Source organism: Athene noctua, chromosome 1, assembly GCF_965140245.1.
Source record: "Athene noctua chromosome 1, bAthNoc1.hap1.1, whole genome shotgun sequence".
In the NCBI taxonomy this organism is placed as follows: Eukaryota; Metazoa; Chordata; class Aves; order Strigiformes; family Strigidae; genus Athene; species Athene noctua.
The window spans coordinates 221,300,213-221,323,946 of NC_134037.1; the positions used below are offsets into that span (position 1 = coordinate 221,300,213).

At 36.0% G+C, this 23,734-nt stretch overlaps 1 protein-coding gene across 4 annotated transcripts in view; it reads left to right on the forward strand.

Annotated features, from left to right (window-relative positions):
• Window positions 1–23,498, forward strand: part of DACH1 (dachshund family transcription factor 1) — a 368,620-nt gene extending 345,122 nt beyond the window's left edge. For all 4 annotated transcript variants that reach the window (XM_074912141.1, XM_074912150.1, XM_074912169.1 and 1 more), the window contains one exon: window positions 20,720–23,498. In XM_074912141.1, the coding sequence (XP_074768242.1) occupies window positions 20,720–20,757 (38 nt within the window). In that variant the 3' untranslated portion in view covers window positions 20,758–23,498. The remainder of the gene's footprint in view (window positions 1–20,719) is intronic.
• The last annotated feature ends 236 nt before the right edge of the window (window positions 23,499–23,734 follow it).

The window sequence follows — 23,734 nt, forward strand, 5'->3', positions numbered from 1 at the left end:
TACCAGGTAGTGATTTTCATTGTGTGCAGAAAACCTGGTCTGCACTGGTGTAAGTGTTAATGAGAGCAACTGAAAATCTACCTCTGTGTACTTTGTCAAATGCATGCATGCATATTCACATTATCGAAAAAGAAAACTTCTTTTATATTATCAGATTTTGAGAGCATAATAAAGTCTTTGATAGAGCAATCTTTGCTGTAGTAGCTTAAACTGCAGAATAAACATACCTTGTGTACTGTATATCATAAAATATGATTTAAATGAATGATATTGAAATCAAAGTTTCAATTTAGGAACTTGAATGTATCGTTCTGAAAAGCCTAGTCAGTTATATTTATAGCTTCATATATTCTCAGGAGGAAAACAGTCTAGCAACCTAGGGGTCCCTCTTACTTTATGCAAGTGCAGTCGGTTTTAGATAACAGGATCAGGTCCACAATTTGCTTTTCTTAAAACTTACAATAAAAAATAAAAATAAATGCCACCACTATACAAACTACAAAGGTGAAAAAATGCTGTATCTTGCATTTTTCTACCTCCTGTGGCTAGGGACAGAATGCAGACATGCCACAATAATGTTTTTTATTTCTACTGTTCAAACCATATTAATGAGAACATCATTTTGGAGAACTAATTATTTCTATTTGTCTTGTGTCACACTTTCTAATTCCCCTATATTAGCACAGCCAAAGCAAATTAATTGCTTTTCCAGTAGTTGAACCTTGTCCAAGAATGAGCTCACATTCCCTTCCAGTTTTGCAGTTTCTAGGAGTGCATTGTGTCAAAAATTTCTCTTGATACTAAACATAGCCCAGAGAATATCTTTACAGATTTCTGTTGCTGCTCACTTGATGAAATTTATAAGTTTAAGTGACCCACTAGGAAAGATAAAGTTCTTAGCTGCAAGATTATACATCAAAACAGTTAAAGTGAAATTAAAATTAAATGAATGAATCTCACTGAAGCAAAAAAAGCAGTAATTAATGGTTCCCTTAATTGTCTTCATAAAATATTTGCATGGGTCTAATTTGCATAATTTGCATGTATTAATTAATCTTTCAAAGGAATTTTGTGCTGAGAGAAGCCAAAAAATCTCTTTGTTTTATTTAACATCTAATGAAATATTTATCTTCGTTAATGAACTTCTCATCTTCATTAAAATAAAAATTGCACAAGTTTGTATGTTTTAAATGTTTTTATAATTGAAGTATACAAAAAAATCTCTTCAGACCTACAGTATCTGAAAAACAAACACATTATTGCACATTTTTTGTCACTGTGACTACAGCAACATTTAAAATTTGAGAAACCCTATTCACTCTACTAAAAGTTTTTCAAGGAGTTTTAAATTACTTCAATTTCATGTTAACTGATATTTATTTTTTTTTTACTTTACAAGTAGGAACGACAAGGTAGACATTTTGGTATTTTTTATTGTGAACCTGTGATGCATAACAGCCTTTATAGAACAGATACTATGTATAGAAAAAAAACCTGGCGTTGTAGGTTAAATTTAAAATACTGCAGGAGTCTGTACATGATATGGGATTAGATTATACTCTACTAGACTAACAGTTGAGGCAAAAACAGTTTGTGAATTGCTGTCTAACATTTAATGATTGAACTTGGAGTAAGACTGATGACAGTAACGATTATGAAGGACAGTAGTGGCAGAGGACCTAGTTAAATGACGGGTTGTGGTGATCAGCAACTTTGAGACATTATCCAAAGTAGCTAGACATCCAGAATAAGAATATGCAGTGCAAAAAAAAACCCAATATAAAAGTTTTGTGCAAAATTTGAATATGCAAGTGTGAGGATATTAAAAGAAATTAAGTACTTTGCAAACAGCTATTTCTGTAAAAAGAATAGGTGTAAGGGGATGATGGTTAGTTTTTTGGGAATAGAGGTAAAGGCTATTATTTAAAAAGGAGACCACCTACAATCCCAAGGTAATGTAACAGCTACTTAATATTGTTGGAAATAGTGTCTGTGGAAAAAGAATAGCAAAGTATGGTACAAATAAAATAGCTTCTATACAGAATGTTAACACTGTGCATCGTAAGATTTGTGAAAAGGAGTTTCAATTTTTTTCAAAGATAAGTACAATGTTACTGGAATAATAAAAGTATACTTGAAATAAGGAAATGATTTGGGATATAGAATACAAAGAAACTATATTTGCACAATGAAACAGCATGATGGGATTTGTACTCATTTTCAATATGCCTGCATATGCTTAAATCCTGGTACAAGGAGTTTATAAACATATTAATGTTTTTGAATTCATTTTGGACATACAAAACCTTAGAAAGCCAGCCCTGCAGAGATAGAAAAGTAGGAGCTGTTTAAGAGTACTTTAAGACACAGCACTCACTGTATAAAAGAATTTCAGAAACAGGATGTTTAAGCTATCGAGATTGTATACAGAGCCTCATATTCTTTACTACATTATCCTATAATTTTTTTCAACTGATAAAATATAGTGGGACTTTGCTGATATCATAATGGCAGTATAGATATTGCTGTGTATTATGAAGGTGTGGAATAGCTGCTGAGGCAACGTAATTATCTATAAAATACCCAAACAATATCAGTGGGAGGGATGTGTTTCACTTCACACATTTGTGGGGTAGACGTCTTTATCTGAGCTATTTGGCTGGACTCCTGTTAAAGTCAATGAAGAGTAATAGACACATCTCTCCCTTTGAAGAAAATGAATCATAAATTCTGAGTTTTTTCATTGATTATAAAGGGAGTCTACAAAACTGGCTCAAACGTAGCTATCCACATTGCAGGTGTCTGAAGTTAATGTGATGAATCTCACTGTTGTATATTTTCCTTTTTGCTTGCCTCAGAGTTCCAACATCCCTTGTGACAGTGAACACACTATGAACAGTTGTATTCTTACTTCTTGTAACTACTGATGTTGGAAATGAGTAATCGTGCATCACTTCTGGAAAAAATATCCATGCCTGACAATTCCTTTCCTGATATAATTCTGTAACATTTCCATACTGTACAGTTCTAAAAGGTGCATAAGGCATGACCCTCAAATGTAGAAAGGATAACTTGAATTCTGCTTCAATCCTGAAGCTTTGCAGCATTTATTTCAATTGGATGCTACCATGGGAGGTATGAGGCATGAAACAGGAATCTAAAGAAGCATTCCAAAAACTGAAGTAACAACAAAAGTGGACATAAATTGAGAAGTAGAAAAAGAGGTAGATGAAGTATCACAGAACTCTAGAAGGGAAAATGGTATCATATTACTAATATAGTTGCATCGTATTACTGTAACTGTATTACTATATCATTACTAATTTGTAATAGACAACTAGTAGGTGTTTCTCCATTTAAATGTAGTTTTGCTTGCAAACAAGACATGGGCTGGAATTAACCTGATGAATCATAGAAGTCTACAATGTAGACATCTACATCTGTGCTTGTCACCCTCGATCCTCTATGGAGGGAGTGGAGAGAAGAGTCTATGGTACAGTTCAGTACTTCATAAAGTAGGTGTCTATATTTCTCCTTTGTCTATGGAAGGAGCATAACTAGAGTACCCTGGTATAGACTGCTACAAACGAATTTAGTAAACTCAGTCACATTCCAGAAAAGCAGAATTCAGGTTCTGGAGGTGAGAAAGTAATTTATTTTTTTTTATTTTTGGTTTGGTTTGGCTTGGTTTTGGTGGTGTTCATGTTTGGTTTTTTTTTTTTTTTCCATACTATAAATCCATTTTATAGCAGAGGTTGCAATTATACTCCAAGATAGTCTAATTGCAAAAGATAAATGTAGCGTGTGACACAGTCGCCAGAAGTATATATAAGGAGTCACTATCTTTGCTCATTTGACATTTGCAGCAAACAAAGAATCAAGTGGATAATGTCAGTTTCGCAAAATGGTGGCATTTGTTTGGGTTGCTTATGTGCTTTAGGTCTGATGTTTTGCCATTGAATGATATGGTAAAGAAATAGCTCATTTTGCATGCTTCGGTGCATTTTTAACCAATGGCTTAAGCCAGAACCAAATCTTTATCCAGTCTTTATCTAATGATTTCTTGATGGCAGCACCGATGTTTTGGTATCTCACAAGAGTGTTGTGAAACTTAATGTTTGTAAAGTATTCTGGACATTGGATGAAAGGCAGAATAGAAGTTCAGTTATGTTATTAACTTCTGCTTTTATATTTTCTTGGGTGACTGATTAGAATCCCAGGCATTAAAAAGAATGGTTGTCCTGATCCAGTGTCAGGGGATGTTTTGATATGATCCCAAGAGCGAGATTAAGACACAAAGAAGGTCAAATGCTGTATACCCAAAATAGGTTTTTATTATTAAAAAAAGTGAAGAGGGGTAGCGATAGGACAGAATGGAAGGAAAAGACAGAAATAAAGCAAGGATGCAGGATAGGGCTGCAAGAATAGTCACCACCATGGATCCAGCGATGTCCCATTGCTCCTCAGTTGTCAGTTCTTCGGTGGTGGGTGCACACGGATCTGGCTTTGACGATGAATGCACACAGAGCAAAGTTTCTGTTGCCTTTTTAAGTTTATTGTATCCACTGATTATCATATCTGCCCACCTTTAGGGGTTTTTTCTCTGGTCCCACAGGTTTTGTTGCATCCGGCTTCAGGGCAGGAACGTTTGCCTCTTGTCAGTCCATCAGCAATGCATGCATGGGGTCTGGCCTGCACAATAGAGCCACAAACGGCTACAGGATGGGGCCAACTCAGCACACTTCTGCCCCTTTGAGGCTTGCCTAGAGTCCGAACAATGCAACCTCAAAGAAGTCGGGGGGAACATCCTTAAATACACTCCCGCTTCTCTGGGCAGCATCCCCCAGACCAATTCACAGGCCGCAGCAGCTTCTCTTGGAGGTTTGCAAGCTTTGAGACAGTCATGTGACATTTCAGTCTCTCACAGAGGTGGTACAAGATACAGCAATTTACAACTATTATCAACTATTTATAGTTAGTTTCAAGTCTAGTACAGGGAAACAGTTGGAAAAAAATGTTATGGGATTTAGTAAGATAATACTTGATAGCCATAATTTTATGTAAAGGCAGCATGCTTGGATTTTCATATGAGAAAAAGTAATAAACTGACTTACCTCAATTATTCTTTGTTAGATCAAAATTGGTGTACTAATGAGTGGCAGCATTTTGGTGTAATAGGTGACAGTCTCTCTTTTATAATCCTAAACTATCTGTGGGGTCAGTAGTCCTGTTAAAAAGAACGAGACTTCGACATTCACTTTATACATTCAAGAGGGAAAACAAGCAGTTAGACTTAAAATGTAAATAAAACTGTACAGCAAGATTGTATCGGGCAGACAGCACTTTGAACAGGGTTAAGAAAGCAACCACATTCCTAAAATATCCCTTCAACTCAATTGCTTTATTACTCATGTTAGGGGTTTTTTTATTTTTGTTTTTTTGTTGGTTTGGTTTGTTGTTTGTTTTTTTTTGTGTTGTTGGTTTTGTTTTTTTTTTTTAATAAAAAGACACTCTTGCCATTAATAAAGCTATATTAATTTAAACTAGCCAAGAGTCTGATGGTTTAATTTTAGAGTGGCCAGATTCTAGTTTTTGTCCTTTCTCCCTTTGGCAGTATGATAAAATAAAAAACCCAAAACACTTTTATGTCCTTCAGAAATAGGAAATATTTTATTTAAAGATAAACAAATCTTAATATGTCTGTAAAATCCATATAAATGTCTTATTGTAAACACCAATTACTATCCCAAATCTATTTTAATTCTAAAAATAGTGTTTTCTAGCAGGGGTTATTTTTATATTGATATAACTAAGAATTATGAGATAAAAAATTTAGTCTATGTATAATTCAAGCATTCAGCTTTCCCATGGATTTGATTTGGAACTTGACCCATCTCTATTAGTATCTCAAGTTCCTATGAAAGAATAAAAAGAAAAGAAATAAATCAACTAAGAAAAGTAAGTATAAAGGAAGTGAAACTAAAATTAACACATTTGGAAGGAACACTTAGCCAGCATCACGTTCCATCTATAGCTAAAATTTGCTGTCAGCATATATCTATAATAAGTATTCTTCCAGTGAACTGCCAGCTGGCTTGTAAAGGAGAAAATCTATTCTATAGAATAGACTGCTAGCTTTAAAAAGAAATCTTTAGCTTTTCAACCCTTCACAGGAAGTATTTTCGTTATTGTAAGGTTCCATAACACCTGAAGGACATCCTGGGAGACAGCAGCATATATAATGGTAATGTGATGTCATTTTGTTTTTCCTAGTTGAGAAACACAAGTGTGTATCAGTAAGGGTAAAAGGAACATTTTTTCTATTATATTGTTGTCAACCTTATTTTTTAAAAGTGATGCAGCCTCTAATAGCTTAGGAAAAGCAGCAATAGCATAATAGTGTGTTTTGTCATGGATGTTAGAAAGGATGGATCACAACGTGCTACGGCTGGCCTTGGAAACAAAGCATTATGAAGTCAAAACCAAAAAAATTTACAGTGCTGGTTTATGTGCATGAAATTAGAATAGAGATTGTTAAAAATATACAATGCTATATTAGACTGTATTAGATAATTCAAGTTTTGACTTGTTTATTTAGTCTCTTTGTTGATTCTGCAGATTTTGCCTGTGACAAACTGTCGGTTGAACCCTTGCATTAAAGACATGTATTTTTCATGATATTGTTTCGAACTGCAATATGCTGGCTACAAGTCCTTTCAAGTAATCAAGCTATATTGAATACAAACATAAAATAAAAAGCAGCAATAATAATTTGCTCTCAGTTTTAGCTTTACACTCTGACTCAGGTATACACTCTTAGCCATTGAAGAGAGAACAGTATGTATGTTTGCACACTGATGAATTGAACATAAAAATATTGTGGTTGGATCAGGCTCCTTGGCTTCACTAGAAATACTGGAAGCATCAAAAAAGTGGCGTAACTGACTGGAGGATCAGTTCCATTTTCAACCTTATCATCAAATTTGTTATGACAATCACAGTTACTAGCACTGCAGTAACTATGCCATCCTAAGCAATCTGGTTCCCAATGCTAAAATATTGAAATGCTAAAACACTATTAAAACTTGCAATTCTATTCCAGTTCTAACTGGGCAATAGTTCCAGAGTTTGATCTTAAACATTCAAGTGAGGAAAAGAGTCTTAATTTTAGAAATTAACAACTAAGGTTTTCCTGTGTTTTTTTTTTTTTTTCATATTCTTTCAAAACCTATGACTCTCTTAGATTTTGCAGCTAAAATTAGCTTTATATCAAGTCTATTTTACCAGACCAGATATTCAATAAATATATTCAGGATATACTGAATATCAGTTCTTGCCTCTCTTCCTACTAAAATGGCATTAGAGACAGGACTAGATGGGCTTTAAAATCCGCATTTGCAGGCTATCCTATCACAAATACCATCTTAAAGACCATTTTAATAGGTCTGTCATTTTGGAAGCCTACACCCCAACTGAATTACTGCAATAGAAAACAGAGCTATTTTGTGTCTCTCTTTACTATTTAACATATATAAAATACAAAAGGAATAATCTTTCCTGTGATAAGGATATCAATAATTTTATTTTCATCTTGTGGACTCTATTCCTGGTATTACACTAGTAGCCTATTCTGAAATTATTCCAGTTTAATTCACCTTGAGCATGGGTAGCCAGCATCTGTTCCATGGAAGGTCCTGCAAGTGACTTGTACAACACTATTAATATGTTGCTGTTGAAAATAAACAGTGTATGTGGAAAGCTAGGGGGGAAAAAAAAAAAAAAAAAGACAAGAAGCTACTATGAAGTAACATTTTTCATTTCCTCTGTCTTGACAAAATCACACTTCCAAGCAAGGAAATTTTACACTTCAGATATTTTGCACAGGTCATTGCTTCTGACTCCCAAGTTAGTCACTTGATCCCAGAGTCACTGGTTAAGACTGCTCTGTGGTTTAATTTAGCCATTCTCTTTTCTCTTGCTTACTTTTTGATGATGGACCATGGTGCTAAGTTCTCTCTGGGAAAGCATGCTGCTTCCATATGGTCTGGGATTTCTGTCGTGGGGTGCATCCAGGACACAGTCTGTCATGACATGCTGCTTTTTCTGAGGAATCTCTATTGGCAAAGACACAGAGTGGTGCCAAATTTAAACCACCTGGCCCTAAGGCTAATTGAGTTTTTCCTGGGAGGGTAGAATAATAATTCTGAAGTACCTATCTGAAATTATTTTACCACTGAGAGGGAATGGGAAAGGTTGGCTTGTCACCGCAGTACTTAAAGGCATCTCTGAAGGTATGCTCAAGGTAGAAATTTACAATCAGTTAGGGGAACTAGTTTGAATTATGAATTGAAAAACAATCTACCTGGGCCAGAATTAGCACTTGTCACAGAAACAGAGTTCCCTTGTAATTTCAAATGCTAGTTCTTTATAGGAGCAACAGCATTTTAATTAATTGCTGCTTCATAGCTAACTACAAGATTAAACCCCATATACATATTTCAGCTTGAAGTCTTCTTCAGATTTAACCTGAGATGGGGTTTTTTCAGTTTTGTAGTCCTGTTGCTCATGCTAAGCCCTGGGAAATTCATTAAGATCTGTTCATATTTCTATGTGGTGGTAAGGATTGATCATTTAGATTCATAGAATCGTTTAGGTTGGAAAAAACCTTTAAGACCATCAAGTACAACTGTTAACCTGGCCCTGCCAAGTCCACCGCTAAACCATGTCCCTAAGCACCATATCTACACCTCTTTTAAATACCTCCAGGGATGGTGACTCAACTGCTTCCTTGGGCAGACTCTTGCAATGCTTGACAACTCTTTCAGTGAAGAAATTTTTCCTAATATCCAAGCTAAACCTCCCCTGGTGCAACTTGAGGACATTTCCTCTTATCCTGTTGCTTGTTACTTGGGAGAAGAGACTGACACGCACCTCTCTAGAACCTCCTTTCAGGGACTTGTAGAGAGTGATAACGTCTCCCCTCATCTTCCTTTTCTCCAGGCTAAACAACACCAGTTCCTTCAGTTGCTCCTCACAGGACTTGTGCTCTCAACCCTTCACCAGCTTCTTTGCTCTTCTTTGGATGTGGTCCAGCACCTCAATGTGTTTCTTGTAGTGAGGGGTCCAAAACTGAACACAGTGTTTGAGGTGCGACCTCACCAGTGCTGAGTATAGGGGGACAATCACTTCACTAGTCCTGTCCTGCTGGCCGCACTACTCCTGATACAGGCCAGGATGCCATTGGCTTTTTTGGACACCTGGGCACACTGCTGGCTCATATTCAGTCAACTGTCGAGAGACGCTCCCATGTCCTTTTCTAATGGGCAGCTTTCCAGTCACTCTTCCCCAAGCCTGTATCATTGCATGGGGTTGTTGTCACCCAAGTGTAGGACCTGACATGACTTGGGCATGATTTCTCATTTGGTTTCTGTCACCTTGACTCTTGCTCTGGAGCTGACTGCTTGGTGGCATTGTCTTCCATAAGCTTGCTTTCATACAAAATACCTAAAAGCAGCAAACTTACATTGCATATGTTTTGACATCCCATGCATCCTTAATAGATTTTCCATAAGCTTGCTACTGTGCAGTCCATCTATTTTATAGCCTCATTCCTTCCTGTTCTGCATGTGACTATTTCTTCGTGTTTTGTATTGGGCTGTTACTCTGTTTTAGCACACAGATGAGAACAAGGGTGGTTGTGTGTTAAAGGAAAATGTGGTGTTAATGTGATATTGGTATTAGAAAAGGATTCCACACATTCCAGAATTGATGTATGCAGGTTAATGTAAGTAGTAAAGTTAAATGTTTTCTCTAAATGGCCTCTATTTTCCAGTAACCTCTACAGCATTTGAAATGACATCTCAGTAACCAGGATTAAAGAAAAGCCAGATACTACTCTTTGATTAATTGTGGGGTTTAAGTCTAATCTAAAACCAAAAAAACACTAGTATGTCTTTTAGTTATTGGGATATTACATCAAATGAAAATAATTTGTTTAGAAAAGAAGTAGCTTGTAAAGAAGTGTGAGATAGGTTTGTAATACTGTGAATCAGAAGAGATGCTCTGTGTAGGAGTAGGTGTTAGATAAGGCTTGTGTTCAAAAAGTAGTCTAGGCTAAAGCTCTAGAAACGGCAATAATTTAGAAGAGCTCATCTTCATCAATGATTTGTTGTTCTGAAGGAAACTAACATCCAACATCTATTGGAAACAATAGATTGCTAGTACTAACCATGGCCACAGCTATTCCTGATAGAAAAATGACTCGTGTTACTTTTTACAGACCTTCATAACAGATCTTTATTAATCCACATGTTATTATGTGATCTGTAATTATAAACACATGTATCATGCTAATACAATTAGTTTCTAGTTCAGTGAAGGAAAGGATCTGTGTATGTGTTTATATGTGTGTATGGGGGGTAGTTTTTCAGAACTATTAGCTTGTATATGCTTTCACGTATTTTCTGAAATTTGATCTCAACTCAGAAGTAAAAACTGCTGAAAGTTCCAACAAATGTTGATCTATTGTATTTTATTCAGATTTCATTTTATGAACATTTTTTCTTCTCCAAAATAATAATAAAATAATTATTTTTTAAAAAAAAATTAAAAATATATGATTTTAAAATAATAATAAAATAATTATTTTCCTAAGCCTGTTTGAAGATTAACTTTATGATTGATATTTTGTATGTATGATTACTTTGGTGATGATGTTTAGCATAAAAAAGTGATCATTTGAGTACAGCAGTGAAAAGGAGACAAAATTGAGAAAAGTGGAAAGAAGAGCAATTGGACTAAAAAGTTGAGTAATAATTTCTGTTTCTACCAAAACTTTACAAGAAAAAAAAGAAGGCATCAGGCAGAAATCACATTCCAATACTCAAGTCTCTCAATTTTATGCTATCAGATCCAAAGTTGCTTGTTGATTGGCTTGCAAAAAAAGGTAGTAAAAAAAAGTTATGTTTCTGAAAATACAATAGCAAATAAAGCACACCTTTTTGCAGAATTTAAAACTGTTTAATGCAGGACAGATTGTTCAGCACAAAAATTATCCACTCTGTGTTACAAACAGCACTGAACACAATGAGCTGTGGAAGCTCACAAGCTGATCGCATTTAGCTGTGACTTCATCCTTTAATAACTTTTCCACATGATTCTTCAGTTGAAGGTGTTTGGTTTTGGTTTATCTCTGTTGTTTTTTTTAATTCAACAGAAGTGACACAATACAATGCCTTAGTGACTCAGGTTCAGTGCTTGTAAGTAAACAGTTCTGTTGTCTTTTTTTGGAAATGCCTTAGTTCTGTTTATACAAATAGAAGAAGGGTTGTTAAATTCTTAAGGCAACAATAAAAGACTGGTTTTTTTAAAATCTGTTTCTTTCTAAGATTTTCTCACCTTGCCAGTTTAGTCTTTTCAGTGCTCAAAATGGCAAGTTCTTTGAATAATAGAAGGTGGCATATTCAGGTAGTCCATTGCTTTGTTAATTTACTAAAGATGGGATTACTGACCTTTAGCTTGCTCACACGGTATTCAGTGATATAATGAAAACTTATATTCATGATTAAAACACATGATAAAATTACTGAAAAAAAGATCCTGACAGTTCAATAGTTAAAATAACTGCAAAAAAGGTGTTTAGACACTCTTTTATATATATCCATGTTTTAGTTTTATGTCTGGAAACTCAGAATTAAAATGTCCTAAGTATAAATTATTATTTTAAAAAGAAAGACATGAACATCTCAGTCTCCTGAATATTTGCACTGAGTATTAACACAAATATATTTGTACATGAATGTTAAGTAGAGAAATGAAAGGTGTATGATTAATAACAATATGCAAATTTGAAACTAATTTATTGGTGTTATACAAAGGGCAAACTAAGATAGTGTTTGGCCAAATATGTTTACATACTTCCTATTTGCATGAGTTTATTGAACATGCAGTGTGAAATCACCCATCTTTGCATAAAAACTGGGTGATTTTTTTAAAGAACAAATTGCTCAAATTTCAAAGCCTCAACAGCTGAGCCTGGTTTCCTACATCTTCTGTACTCTACTCTAATTCTGTTTGGGAAGAGGGCAGTCTATCCATCCATGTTCCCCAGTACATGATCTACTTTTGCTATCAGTAACAATGTAAAGACAGTACAGATCCCTCTGTCTCTCCTTTTCAGTGCTGAGTTGTAAATCTTTAGCACTCTGTTTAACCTCCTACACTGGGAGGAGTCTTTTCCCCTCACAACATATTGTTTTGCATTTTATCAGGCAAATTACGGAAAGTTATGTTCAGTTGATTTCATGACTGCATTTTACAAAAGCTGGGCTTTATGTTCTCAGTCCCACTCTGCAAACTCTGGAAAAGACTCAACCTCATCATAAATTATTTTCCCATGATTAAAAAGTTAGACTCCCATTTTTAATCTTCCTGCTTCAGTGGCAAATAAATCCTCTTTTGTCTCAATTTTCAATAAAATATATACGAAAAGTATATAAAAATATATTTTGTCCTTAATTAGCTACTTCCTTTAAGTTTTTTGAAGAAGGGTTAGAATTTGACTAAGATCTCTTCCATCTGTCACAATATGCTTGCTTTTATTTTGACTTCCCGTTGCTGTCTTATCAAATATCACATGAATCATTACCATTTGTTTGCCATCCCTTTCTTTTGTTTTGTTTCTCTTCCTCCAAATGATTAAAACATCAGGTTGAATGAAAGGTTAGAAGTACACTGTGATTCACATTTGCCCCATCTTATTAAAACAAATAAACCAACCAGTTATACAATTCAAATATGCTTGAGCTATGGCTTGCAGATGCTTTTATCAGCTCTGGGCTGAAGAGGTTGTGTGCATTCAGGCATGCACGTACAACTGTTCTTTGAAAGGGACAAACCTCATTAGATTACAGGTGCCTGGAAATAACTTCTGAGTAAATAGCTGCCATTTTCAATAAAGCTACTTCCTAACAGGAAACACAATTTATTATGTTCTTTAGCACAAGTGAGCAGCTTTTCTTTTATTTAGATAAAAGTAGATCCATTTAATGTAACAAATATTTTATTTCTTTTAACCTGTTGGACTGAGGGTATATCATAGTATTTTTTACTGTAATATTCTAGCTTATAAAATGTTGAAGAAAAGAGCTCTAATGATTCTTAAATTATAAAATACATGTTACACTGACTTACAAGTTACTTCCTTTACTTGCCACACCATCATTTCTTGTACAGAGAGACAGAAATGCTTCGTAATTGCCTCAGCTTGCTAGAACTGAAGTTAGCAGGTTTTAATGGCTGTAAGGTGTGGAAAAAATGTGTATATACTGAATTTCAGTACAAAGTCTCTGCTGTCTTTAGTGAACACATGGGCTAGAACTGGGGATTTTGTGTTACAACATGATTTTAAGAAGAGTCTAAGCTCAGGTCAGTTCAGTCACCAGCCATAGAGACAGACTTCAAATGCCAAGAATATAGTTTCAGTTAAATAAGTATGTGCATGTGGGGGTGTTTTGGTGGTGGTTTTTTGTTATTTGTGCTAACATAGTCCTTAGAGATCTCAGTGGACGCTGTGGTACCTTGCTAAGAACAAGAAAACAGACTGAGAAACCATCAGTTCACGGAATCTCTATTACCTAGAAAGATAAGGGGCAAAAAAGAGAGAAAGGTTGAAAGAGAAAACAGAAAAACAGAAAAGTGGAATCACAGATCATTTCAGAGTCTGAGTTGGGAATAAAGTTCCCATCCACACTTGTCCAGTTATGTTCTTATTATTAACAAGAGAAATCAAAGTTAAATGTGTGTTTGTAACTTTGAAAGTGCAAAGAGATTAATAGATCCACCATCCAAATATCCTTAAGACCCATTTGAAGACCAGCTTACATCACTGGCCTGTGCATATTTGACAAAATAATATTAACTGTATTAGGAATTCTGCTGACTAAAATTGGGGCTACTTTGATGTAATGGTTCCTGGATCATGGGCTGGCATTTACTATTCTACAGCTCACAAATTACGATCACAAAAAATAACAAGTAATAATAAATTAATAAAAATTTATCCAAGCATCCTAACTTTTCAACTCTCCCACTGAGATTTCTGATCTTATAATTCATTTTGCTTCTCATACATTATTTTTTCCTTTTTTTCTTTCTTATTAGCTTGCTTTCTTATTAGGGTTTCTCTCTTACTAGCTTTCTGTGACACGCTACAGTATCTTTTTGTTTGGTTGGTCAGTAGGATTTTTCCCTAAAACTCCTTACATGTTATCATATTACTAAGGAGAGTTTTCCTCAGTAGGCTTTTCTATGATAGGTATTGACGGAATTCAGGTGTGACACCACACCTTTGATGCTGATTTGCAGATTTTCATAAACCAAAGACTGCAGTATGCTCTTATGATAGTCATGATGGTCACTGTTGTTATGCTTATTTTTAAAGCAGCTCTCAAAATACAAACTAAAATACGATACGTTTGGATGGCAAACAATGTCAGTGTGGCTTGCACTGAGTGGCAGAGAAACATGCATTACCATCTAATTGATGATTTACTTCATTTGCAGCCTAAGACCAAACTTAACATTTCATTGTAGATTTTTATCACTTTACAAGGATGCATATTAATAGGAATAATATTTGAGTGGGTTTATGTTTTTATCTCAGAAAATGTTGAGCACATAGAGATACTTAATACAAGCTGCCCACAGAATATTAATATGAATCATTCACCAGCTGACATCTCTGTAGGAATGCATTTCAAGGCGTATGATTTGTTTCAGCACTACAAACTTTTATGTCAGTTCCATTTGTTTGTTTTTTATAACGTTTATTACCTTTTAACTATTTGGGCATGTTCATTCAAAAACTTTGAAATGAGTCTTAATGAAAAAGAGTTGATCTAAAAAAATTACTCCTTCACTCTGGCTAGAATTTGTCATATCAGTCCACAGACAAAAACAAATGAGATTTAGGAGTAGTGGTGTTTTCAGTTTGAGTTACTAGCAGGAGCTTGTGTGATCTTGCTGAACACTGCCATTTGCAAAAGAGCAATTAAAACAGATGACAATCTGCTAATCATGCACAGTTCTATTCAGAAATTTAGCAGTATTTTCCCAGTTTGTGTTTTAGCTTCATTTTCTAAGAGTGAAAGGAATTTTTACATAGTTATATTGTATATAACAGTATGTCAGTTTGGGAAACTTTAGCACAGATCAACAATTTTCAGTAGGCTAAAAATATACTTCAACATTGTAAACATTTTTAGAGAACATTTTCTCTGTGTGTTTGTGTAGTATATGTTTATGTGCTTATATCTATGTTTGTATGAAGAGTATATTCTATGTTTGTTTTACATAAAATTGGTTTATGCAGATAGACAAATTCTGCATTTGTTAACAATAGAAAGTAATGCAACACACATATATAACTTAAATAAAAGCTGATCAGGAAGCAGGAAGCATAGGCATGGTCATGATTTGGATTTAGGACTAGTGGCATTTTCACACTGAGTTACAAAGGATGAGCGTGCTTGATCTGCTGCTCATGATTCGTAGGATTTGATTGTGATTTTAACCTTGAAATCATGAAGGCCTATCAGCAGTAATGTCCCACTAGTATTTGGACAGGAACACTGGCTACACCTACAGGTGAAGTGATTCTGATGGTTTTGACAACAATATTGAGAAGTTCCAGTCAAGGAAGAACCTTTGAACAATGAGAATTGAGACATAAAGGGTTAGAAAAGACAGAACAGTCTGAAAAGAAAAAGGGACAGCAATCACATATAGGTATTGTATTTGGTCACCAAATCATAATGCAAGGTTATCATTCCTCTCCAGAGCTGTGAGTTACCTCTGTTTCTCCTAGCACAGTTTGAAGTCTTTGTATTTCTGAAGTGCAGTGATATTTGTCTGGTTTAAGTCCTTAACGAGTGACTACACAAACTTCTCAGCTACACACAGGAGCATGCTGGAAAAAAAATGTAAAGCCTAAAGAAATTATTTCTCCATCTTCTATCAAATTCATGATTTGAGAGGATGGTGGGCAGTTACACAGATACTGTGATTTTTTTCCACACTGGCACTATAGGTTCTAACTAGAACACTGATTACAAAGATGCTGTGAGGCTATGCAGGGCAGAAATCAGGAGGTCTAAAGCCCAGCTGGAAATTAATTTGGCTTCAGCAATCAAGGACAACAAGAAATGTTTCTATAAGTATGTCAGTAGCAAAAGAAACACCAGGGAGAGCCTCCATCCCCTGCTAGATGCAGGAGGAAACATGGAAACAAGCGATGAGGAGAAGGCTGAGGTGCTTAATGCCTTCTTTGCCTCAGTCTTTAATAACATGACAAGTTGTCTTGAGGGAATCCAGCCACCTCAGCCAGAGGAGAGAGACTGGGAGAACAACCCTCCTGCAATCCAGGAGGAGACAGTCAGTGACCTGCTGCATCACACAGACACACACAAGTCTATGGGACCGGATGGGATACACCTGAGAGTGATGAAGGAGCTGGCTGGGGTGCTCGCCAAGCCGCTTTCCATCATTTACCAGCAGCCCTGGCTGACCGGGGAGGTCCCGACTGATTGGAAACTGACCAGTGTGACGCCCATCTATAAGAAGGGTCGGAAGGATGATCCGGGAAATTACAGGCCTGTCAGCTTGACTTTGTTGCCCGGGAAGCTGATGGAGCAGCTCATCCTGAGTACCATCACACAACACATGTGAGACAACCAGATGCTCAGGCCCAGTCAGCATGGGTTTATGAAAGGCAGGTCCTGCCTGACAAACCTGATCTCCTTCTATGACAGAGTGACCTGCTTATTGGATGAGGGAAAGACTGTGGTTGTTGTTTACCTTGACTTCAGTAAGGCCTTTGACACCGTTTCCCACAGCATTCTCCTGGTGAAACTGGCTGCTCAAGGCTTGAATGGGCACTGTCTGGATGGCCAGGCCCAAAGAGTTGTGGTGAACGGAGTTAAATCCAGCTGGCGGCCGGTCACAAGTGGTGTCCCCCAGGGCTCGGTGTTGGGGCCACTCCTGTTTAACATCTTTATTGATGATCTAGACGAGGGGATTGAGTGCACCCTCAGTCAGTTTGCAGGTGACCCCAAGTACGGTGGGAGTGTTGATGTGCTCGAGGGTAGGGAGGCTCTGCAGAGAGACCTGGACAGGCTGGAGCCATGGGCTGAGGCCAACTGGAGGAGTTTCCGTAAGGCCAAATGCCGGGGGCTGCCCTTGGGCCACAACAACCCCCAGCAGCGCTACAGGCTTGGGGAGGAGTGGCTGGAGAGCTGCCAGTCAGAGAGGGACCTCGGGGTGTTGATTGACAGCGGTCTGAACAGGAGCCAGCAGTGTGCCCAGGTGGCCAAGAAGGCCAATGGCATCCTGGCTTGTGTCAGCAATCGCGTGGCCAGCAGGGACAGGGAAGGGATCTTACCCCTGTCCTCGGCACTGGTGAGGCCGCCCCTCGATTCCTGTGTTCAGTTTTGGGCCCCTCACTACAAAAAGGACATTGAATGACTCGAGTGTGTCCAGAGAAGGGCAACGAAGCTGGTGCAGGCTCTGGAGCACAGGTCGTAGGAGGAGCGGCTGAGGGAACTGGGGGTGTTTAGTCTGGAGAAGAGGAGGCTGAGGGGAGACCTCATCGCCCTCTACAGCTACCTGAAAGGAGGGTGCAGAGAGTTGGGGATGAGCCTCTTTAACCAAGTAGCAAGCAATAGGACAAGAGGTAATGGCCTCAAGATGTGCCAGGGATGGTTTAGACTAGATATTAGGAAGCATTTCTTTACAGAATGGGTTGTTAGGTGTTGGAATGGGCTGTCCAGGGAGGTGGTGGAGTCCCCATCGCTGGAGGTGTTTAAGAGGAGGGTCGTCATAAGCTGAGGGATATGGTGTAGCTGGGAACTGTCAGTGCTAGGTTAACAGTTGGACTCGATGATCTTCAACATCCTTTCCAACATAGCTGATTCTGTGATTTTGTAAAGAAAAGGATATTCATTTTGCACCTCATTCTTTCGGGACTAATCTTGAGAAAATAAAGGAAATATTTTACAATCTTTAGCAACTTTTGAACTCTTAGTAAGGATTACTTAATCATAGAATTGCTTTATCTGTATCATAACATGGCAGGATTTATTTTAAAGTTGATGTGTCTAATGCTTGCTGTGTTTTCCCATATGTTAGGGGAATTAGTCAAACACCTTAATATATCTGTTTTATAATAAGCCTAGCAATGATATTAGATCAGCTGCTGAGTCCTTCTATGACATTTTAAGTCCATTATCAATACAGATTATTTAATTGCACTTTTAATGGTCCATCATATAGTTATTTGAGGGACAGGAAGATTTATGCTTATTGTATATATCCATCATAAATGGTTTTAAGTTATATAAACAAATATCCTCTTACTTTGTACAGAAGATGCTTTATAAATCTGCCCATTTCAATTATTGTTCATAGTCTGTGGATACAGAATACAGGATCTGATAGTGTCTTCCATTAAAAGTGTAAAACCTCCTATTGACTTCACTGCCACATTTAGTCCTTAAGCAGTGTAAAATAAAGCTGACTTTTGAAAACATACTGCTCTTCTCTGCGGATTGTTCATCTTTTGTTGGCTGCTACAAGGATTCTGCTTCCTACAGCTGTATTTTTAATTGAGAGTATGTTTTAATAAATATTTTATTTTAAAAGCTATACAGAGACCTGATATAGAGAAATAAAATACAAGTTACTGACTGTAGGTTATCTTAATGTTTAGGTGTGGGAATTATGCATAGCGCTCATTAGCAAGCATTCAGTCAGAATAGCCAAAGTGCTGGTATATATGCAGAGTAATTCTCCTACAGAGGTATCCAGACAGCTTTAGTGCTGTAAATGTCTGTAGTGTTTATTCAATATGTTTGGGAGAATTATATGCAACTATAGCCAGTAATAGCTCTGGCTATCGTGTACTTGATGCAGGTTCTCTTTTGAGATGGTTTACCAGGCCTTCAGTTTTACCAAGATCCATTTCAGAGGTTCCTTCTTTCTCTCCTGAATTCCCGTAAGCATTTTGAATGCTCTTGATGCATCAAATGAGAATAAAAAGGCCTTAAGTTAAGGCCTTACTCAATCTATTTTTATCTCTCTTCAGTGCACAAAGATTGTAAAGAGCAAAGAGAATGTGGAAATAGTTCTGAGTGGAAGCACTCTAAGTGGTGGGAAAGCTATCTACTCTGCCAAAAAAAGCTAGGAACATAAAAAAGTAGGGAAGGGGGGCAGGAAAATGTAAAGACAGGGGAGAAAGTAGCTAAAGGGGTACACTGCAGAAGCTTGCAAAAGAAAACTAGTGGTGAAAAAGGAAGACCAGAAGAACAGTAAAGAATCACTGTGACAGAGTGATTCTACCATCTCCCTTTTTTCCCCAGAAGTTCTGATAGAAACTAGACAATAAAAATCAGAAAGAGGTGTGCAGGAGGGATAACTTTTACAGCTGTATGTGATGTACATTTGTCTACTTTCAAGTTAAACTTTTCTGTTTCTTGATAATAAGAATTTTAAAGACTAATTTGAAATAAAAAGGTTAGACTAATAAAACAGAAACAAAACTGTCTGAAATCTTATAAATGAATGCTGATTTCACTTGGACCAAAAGAAGCATTTCATGCAGACTTTGAGTTGAGATACAGCTTGTACTTCCAGATGCATTGTATTCTAAAATATAAGTAGTGTTTCGTAATTATGCACTGTGGAGGATTAAGAGGCTTCATAATGTGCTTTACTCACAAAGGATCAATGCTTTCTATCCTACAGGTAAGAAAATGAAGAAGTTTTTATCTCTGTTTCCAGTTTAAAACAAAACCAAACAACTTTGTATTGCTATAAGAATAGATGCATACGAGATGTTCATGTCCCAAGTGAAAAAAAATTGCTTTATATTTTTAAATTAGGTGAAAGTATGTTATGGCAGAACATTGTGTTCAAGTTTTTCTAGATCAACAGTTACTGGCTAGGTGAGCTTATTTCTCATGCTCCCTTTCCATCATACATATCTCACTTAAATATATGCTCCTCACTTGGGTGGAAAAAATGTTGAAAGAGATGTGCTTACATCTTTAACATAGTAATTGTTCAGTTAATCTCATTTATGGGGTAAGAAGGCTATACTTCACTGATACCGATTAAATATCCTATACTGGGTTCTATATAAATAGCTACAAATGTGCACAATGGTTACATTACATGGTATATTTAACAACATAGCTAAATCAGAAAGTATGAGCTATGCCTTTAGTGGTGGGAGTACTAACGATTGCATGCAAGAAGATTTTTGCATGCAACCATGAAGGAAATAATTACTGTTCAGCAGTATTCAGTTAAGTTTGCATATCAGTAAAAACACTTGCACAGAGGCTCCACCTACATTCCTAGTGCCCTAGCACTGATATGAGTGCAGCATATATTAAAGCTTTAGAAGGTGTTACAGTATTCACAGCTTGTAAAGTGTGTGTAATTTTTAACAGAGTTAATTTGACCACTGTCAGATGAAATTACAATGGTGATATTCAGGTTTTACTATTTTTTTTATTTTAAATATAAAATACCATAGGTGGCATTTTATTGATTTATGGGAGGACTACTTCTTCTGAGTCTTTAAATCTTGTGGTTTTTCTCCTCTTTTCAATTCATTGCAGATATAAATATATAAAGAAAATGTTTGTTTTTCATATTTCAGATGGAAGACTTTATTTGAAAACTACTGTCATGTACTGAGTTTTTCCTGCTGAAGATACCTGTGCTACAGTAAAGAACTTTGCAGTAAGACATTGGCTCATAAGGAGTTCTGTGGAAACAAAGCATTTTCAAGGCAACTTCCTCAACTTCATTTTTCAATGTTCTTCAAAAATGTAAAGAATTCTGCAAGAGTGTCCTCCTTTGATTATCTCCTGTGGCTCGACGGAGACCTAGAGAATGTTTGTAAATGTACAGTAGCACTCTTCTTACAGTGAAAATCTGCATCTCTGCGCCGGACTATTGTATCCAAAATTACAGGCGGGTCAGAACAAGGCTGAGTATTCCCTTTTTCAAGGAATGCAGACTCTGTCCTCCTCTGATGATTCTATATTTGAGCACATCAAATGATCCTTCCAGCAGTGTCCAAGTACACTTACAGACTGTTATATCATACCGAAACCAGCAAGACAGCTCAGAAGTGAACTTATAGAGGGCATAAGAGGATTCTTAATAAAAAAAAGGAAAAAAAAAAAAAAGGTAAAAGAAAAAAAAAAATTGATACATTCAGTTTTCAAACTATGATTGTGGTTTTTCTTCTAAAGACATTTTTTCCACATGCTTTCCAAGAGACCAACACATGTATGTTAGACTACATTAAGTGAAATGGAATTTTGTGTAAGTGAAAAGAAATGCTGAATGTAAACAAACTGTTTTACTGTTCACAAAGTCTCTTTTCCTAAAATAAAAAAAATATGATAAAAAGAGTAATAATTTCTCATTGTAAACTGGCAGGGGTTTATGAAATAAAAGACTTTGCTTCTTATCAAACTGTTGGTCACATGTACAGTATATAACACAAATCACACAAGGAAGGTATTATGTATGCAGTAGAAATCTAGAGTTTAGGAAATGAAAATTTTAGATAATATTGTTTTGTCACCCTGTTGGTCAGAAAGACACCTTTCTAGTTTTAACGCATGCAGGCATGTAAATATTTGTCCTGGAGTCACAGTATTACTGAATGAGATCTTAAGCATCTGGTAACAAGTCAGAATTCTGTATCAGCCACTTTTATTTGTATATTGAGCCCTGGTTAGTGCCCTGATTAGTGCACTTTTAAGAATGGACCGTGGCTGAGCAGCAAGTCAAATACCAGAAATATTTTTATATGTTAATGTCATATTACGTCAATGTTGCTAAAAAAAGAAAACCTAACAAACACTTGATGTATCAGTCCAATTCCACGTAGAACTGAGTGATACAGTTGAAGTCTATTGTCCCTCTCACCTTGTCTTAGGGATGGGGTGGTTATGTGTTACTTTCACTGTCTTTATGAAAGCTACAATATGTGTTTTCACCTTTGTGCTGATAACTGGAAGTAAGCTGCAACACAGTGCTGATTACATTGCTGAAAGTTATGTTCTTTGCTTTGCGTACTTTTGGGTTACCCCTTTAAAGACTGATTTTGTGAATCAGTGCTATTACTGTAAGTTTTGTGATTATGCTTTCTTCATCTAATGTTTTATGCATATAAAATATTATTTATTACATGGAAACATATCAAAACCTTAAATGTCTAAGATGCCTAACTTAAAGCAAATATTTCTTTAAAAATAGTTCTGATTGGATATTAATATTATTTTGTCAAAAAAAAAAATCTAATGTTTTGTAAACTCTAGCACTGAGCTTCTATAGTTTGTAGGTCTTCCTTGCAATACTGGTACACATTTATTTTGTGCCGTTCATATTTACTCCACCACAATCCTTTTTTAACAATAGAAAGATGTATATACAAGTTCACATCACGGTAATTTTTTTTAAAGAAATATTGAGCAATATTTTTCATTAAATATTGTTACCTAATACTTTGTAGTGATATTATTTTCTAACCATGATTCTTTCCTAATTTTCATAGTTGCTTGAACACATATGGGATTCTGTACTCCAGTTTTTTCATATGCAGTCTTTAAAGGGTTAACAGCTGTAAAGTTAGATGGACTTGTGGCAAGCTTTTGAATCATTCATATCTGAAAGAGAAATAAAAGCCTACAACTGAAATATGTAGTAGCATCTACCATTGCTCTGCTCCTTGCATAGAGTCACCTGTAAGTAGGTTTAGTAGTTTTACAGTATATACTTTCAAGACCTTTGGGAATGCCTCAGTGTTTGGCTTGGTACATAAATGGAAACGTTAAGGATTAAGGGGGAACCAATTTATAAGCTGGAAGTTTAGAAAGAATCTTGCTAAAACCAGTGTAAATATTACAGACAATGAGATGTTACTGTAAGTTGAATTTTTTGCCCCTCTTTAGTTATACAGGTTTTGGGTTGGTATTCTGGTTTTTTGTTTTTGATTTGGAGGTTTTTTTTGGCATAGATTATGAAGAAAAGTTGTGCTCATGTTATTGTTTATATGCTTTTGTAATCTTAAAGATATTAATGTCTAGTTGTTCTATATTATAACCACATTTGCGCTCTATGCAAGCCCTTGGAACAGACCATACTCATCTTCATGTAGGACCTATGAAAATTGTCTATTTTTATCTATATATTTAAAGTTTTCTAAAAATGAAAAAAGGTTATTACGAATTTTGTTGTACAAAATCTGTACAAAAATCTGTTTTTACATCATAATGCAAGAATTGGAAATTTTTCTATGGTAGCCTAGTTATTTGAGCCTGGTTTCAATGTGAGAACCACGTTTACTGTTATTGTATTTAATTTTCTTTTCTTTTCAACAATCTGCTAATAAAACTGTCTGAAATCTCCCTGTGACTTTATTTACAGTTCATCTTTATTAAATTTTCTGAAATGTGTAACATCAGAGGAATATTTACTTTCTAATGGGAGGCATCTAAAAACAACATAAGTCAGCTCTTTGTAATGTGAGGAGAACAATGCTGAATGATTTTATTTAACATGCAACTGCTTCTATCTCTAATATGAATTACTGTGGTGAAAAACATCATAAAAGCACACTCTGTGGTTATTGTTTAACAAGCAGATTTTCTATATT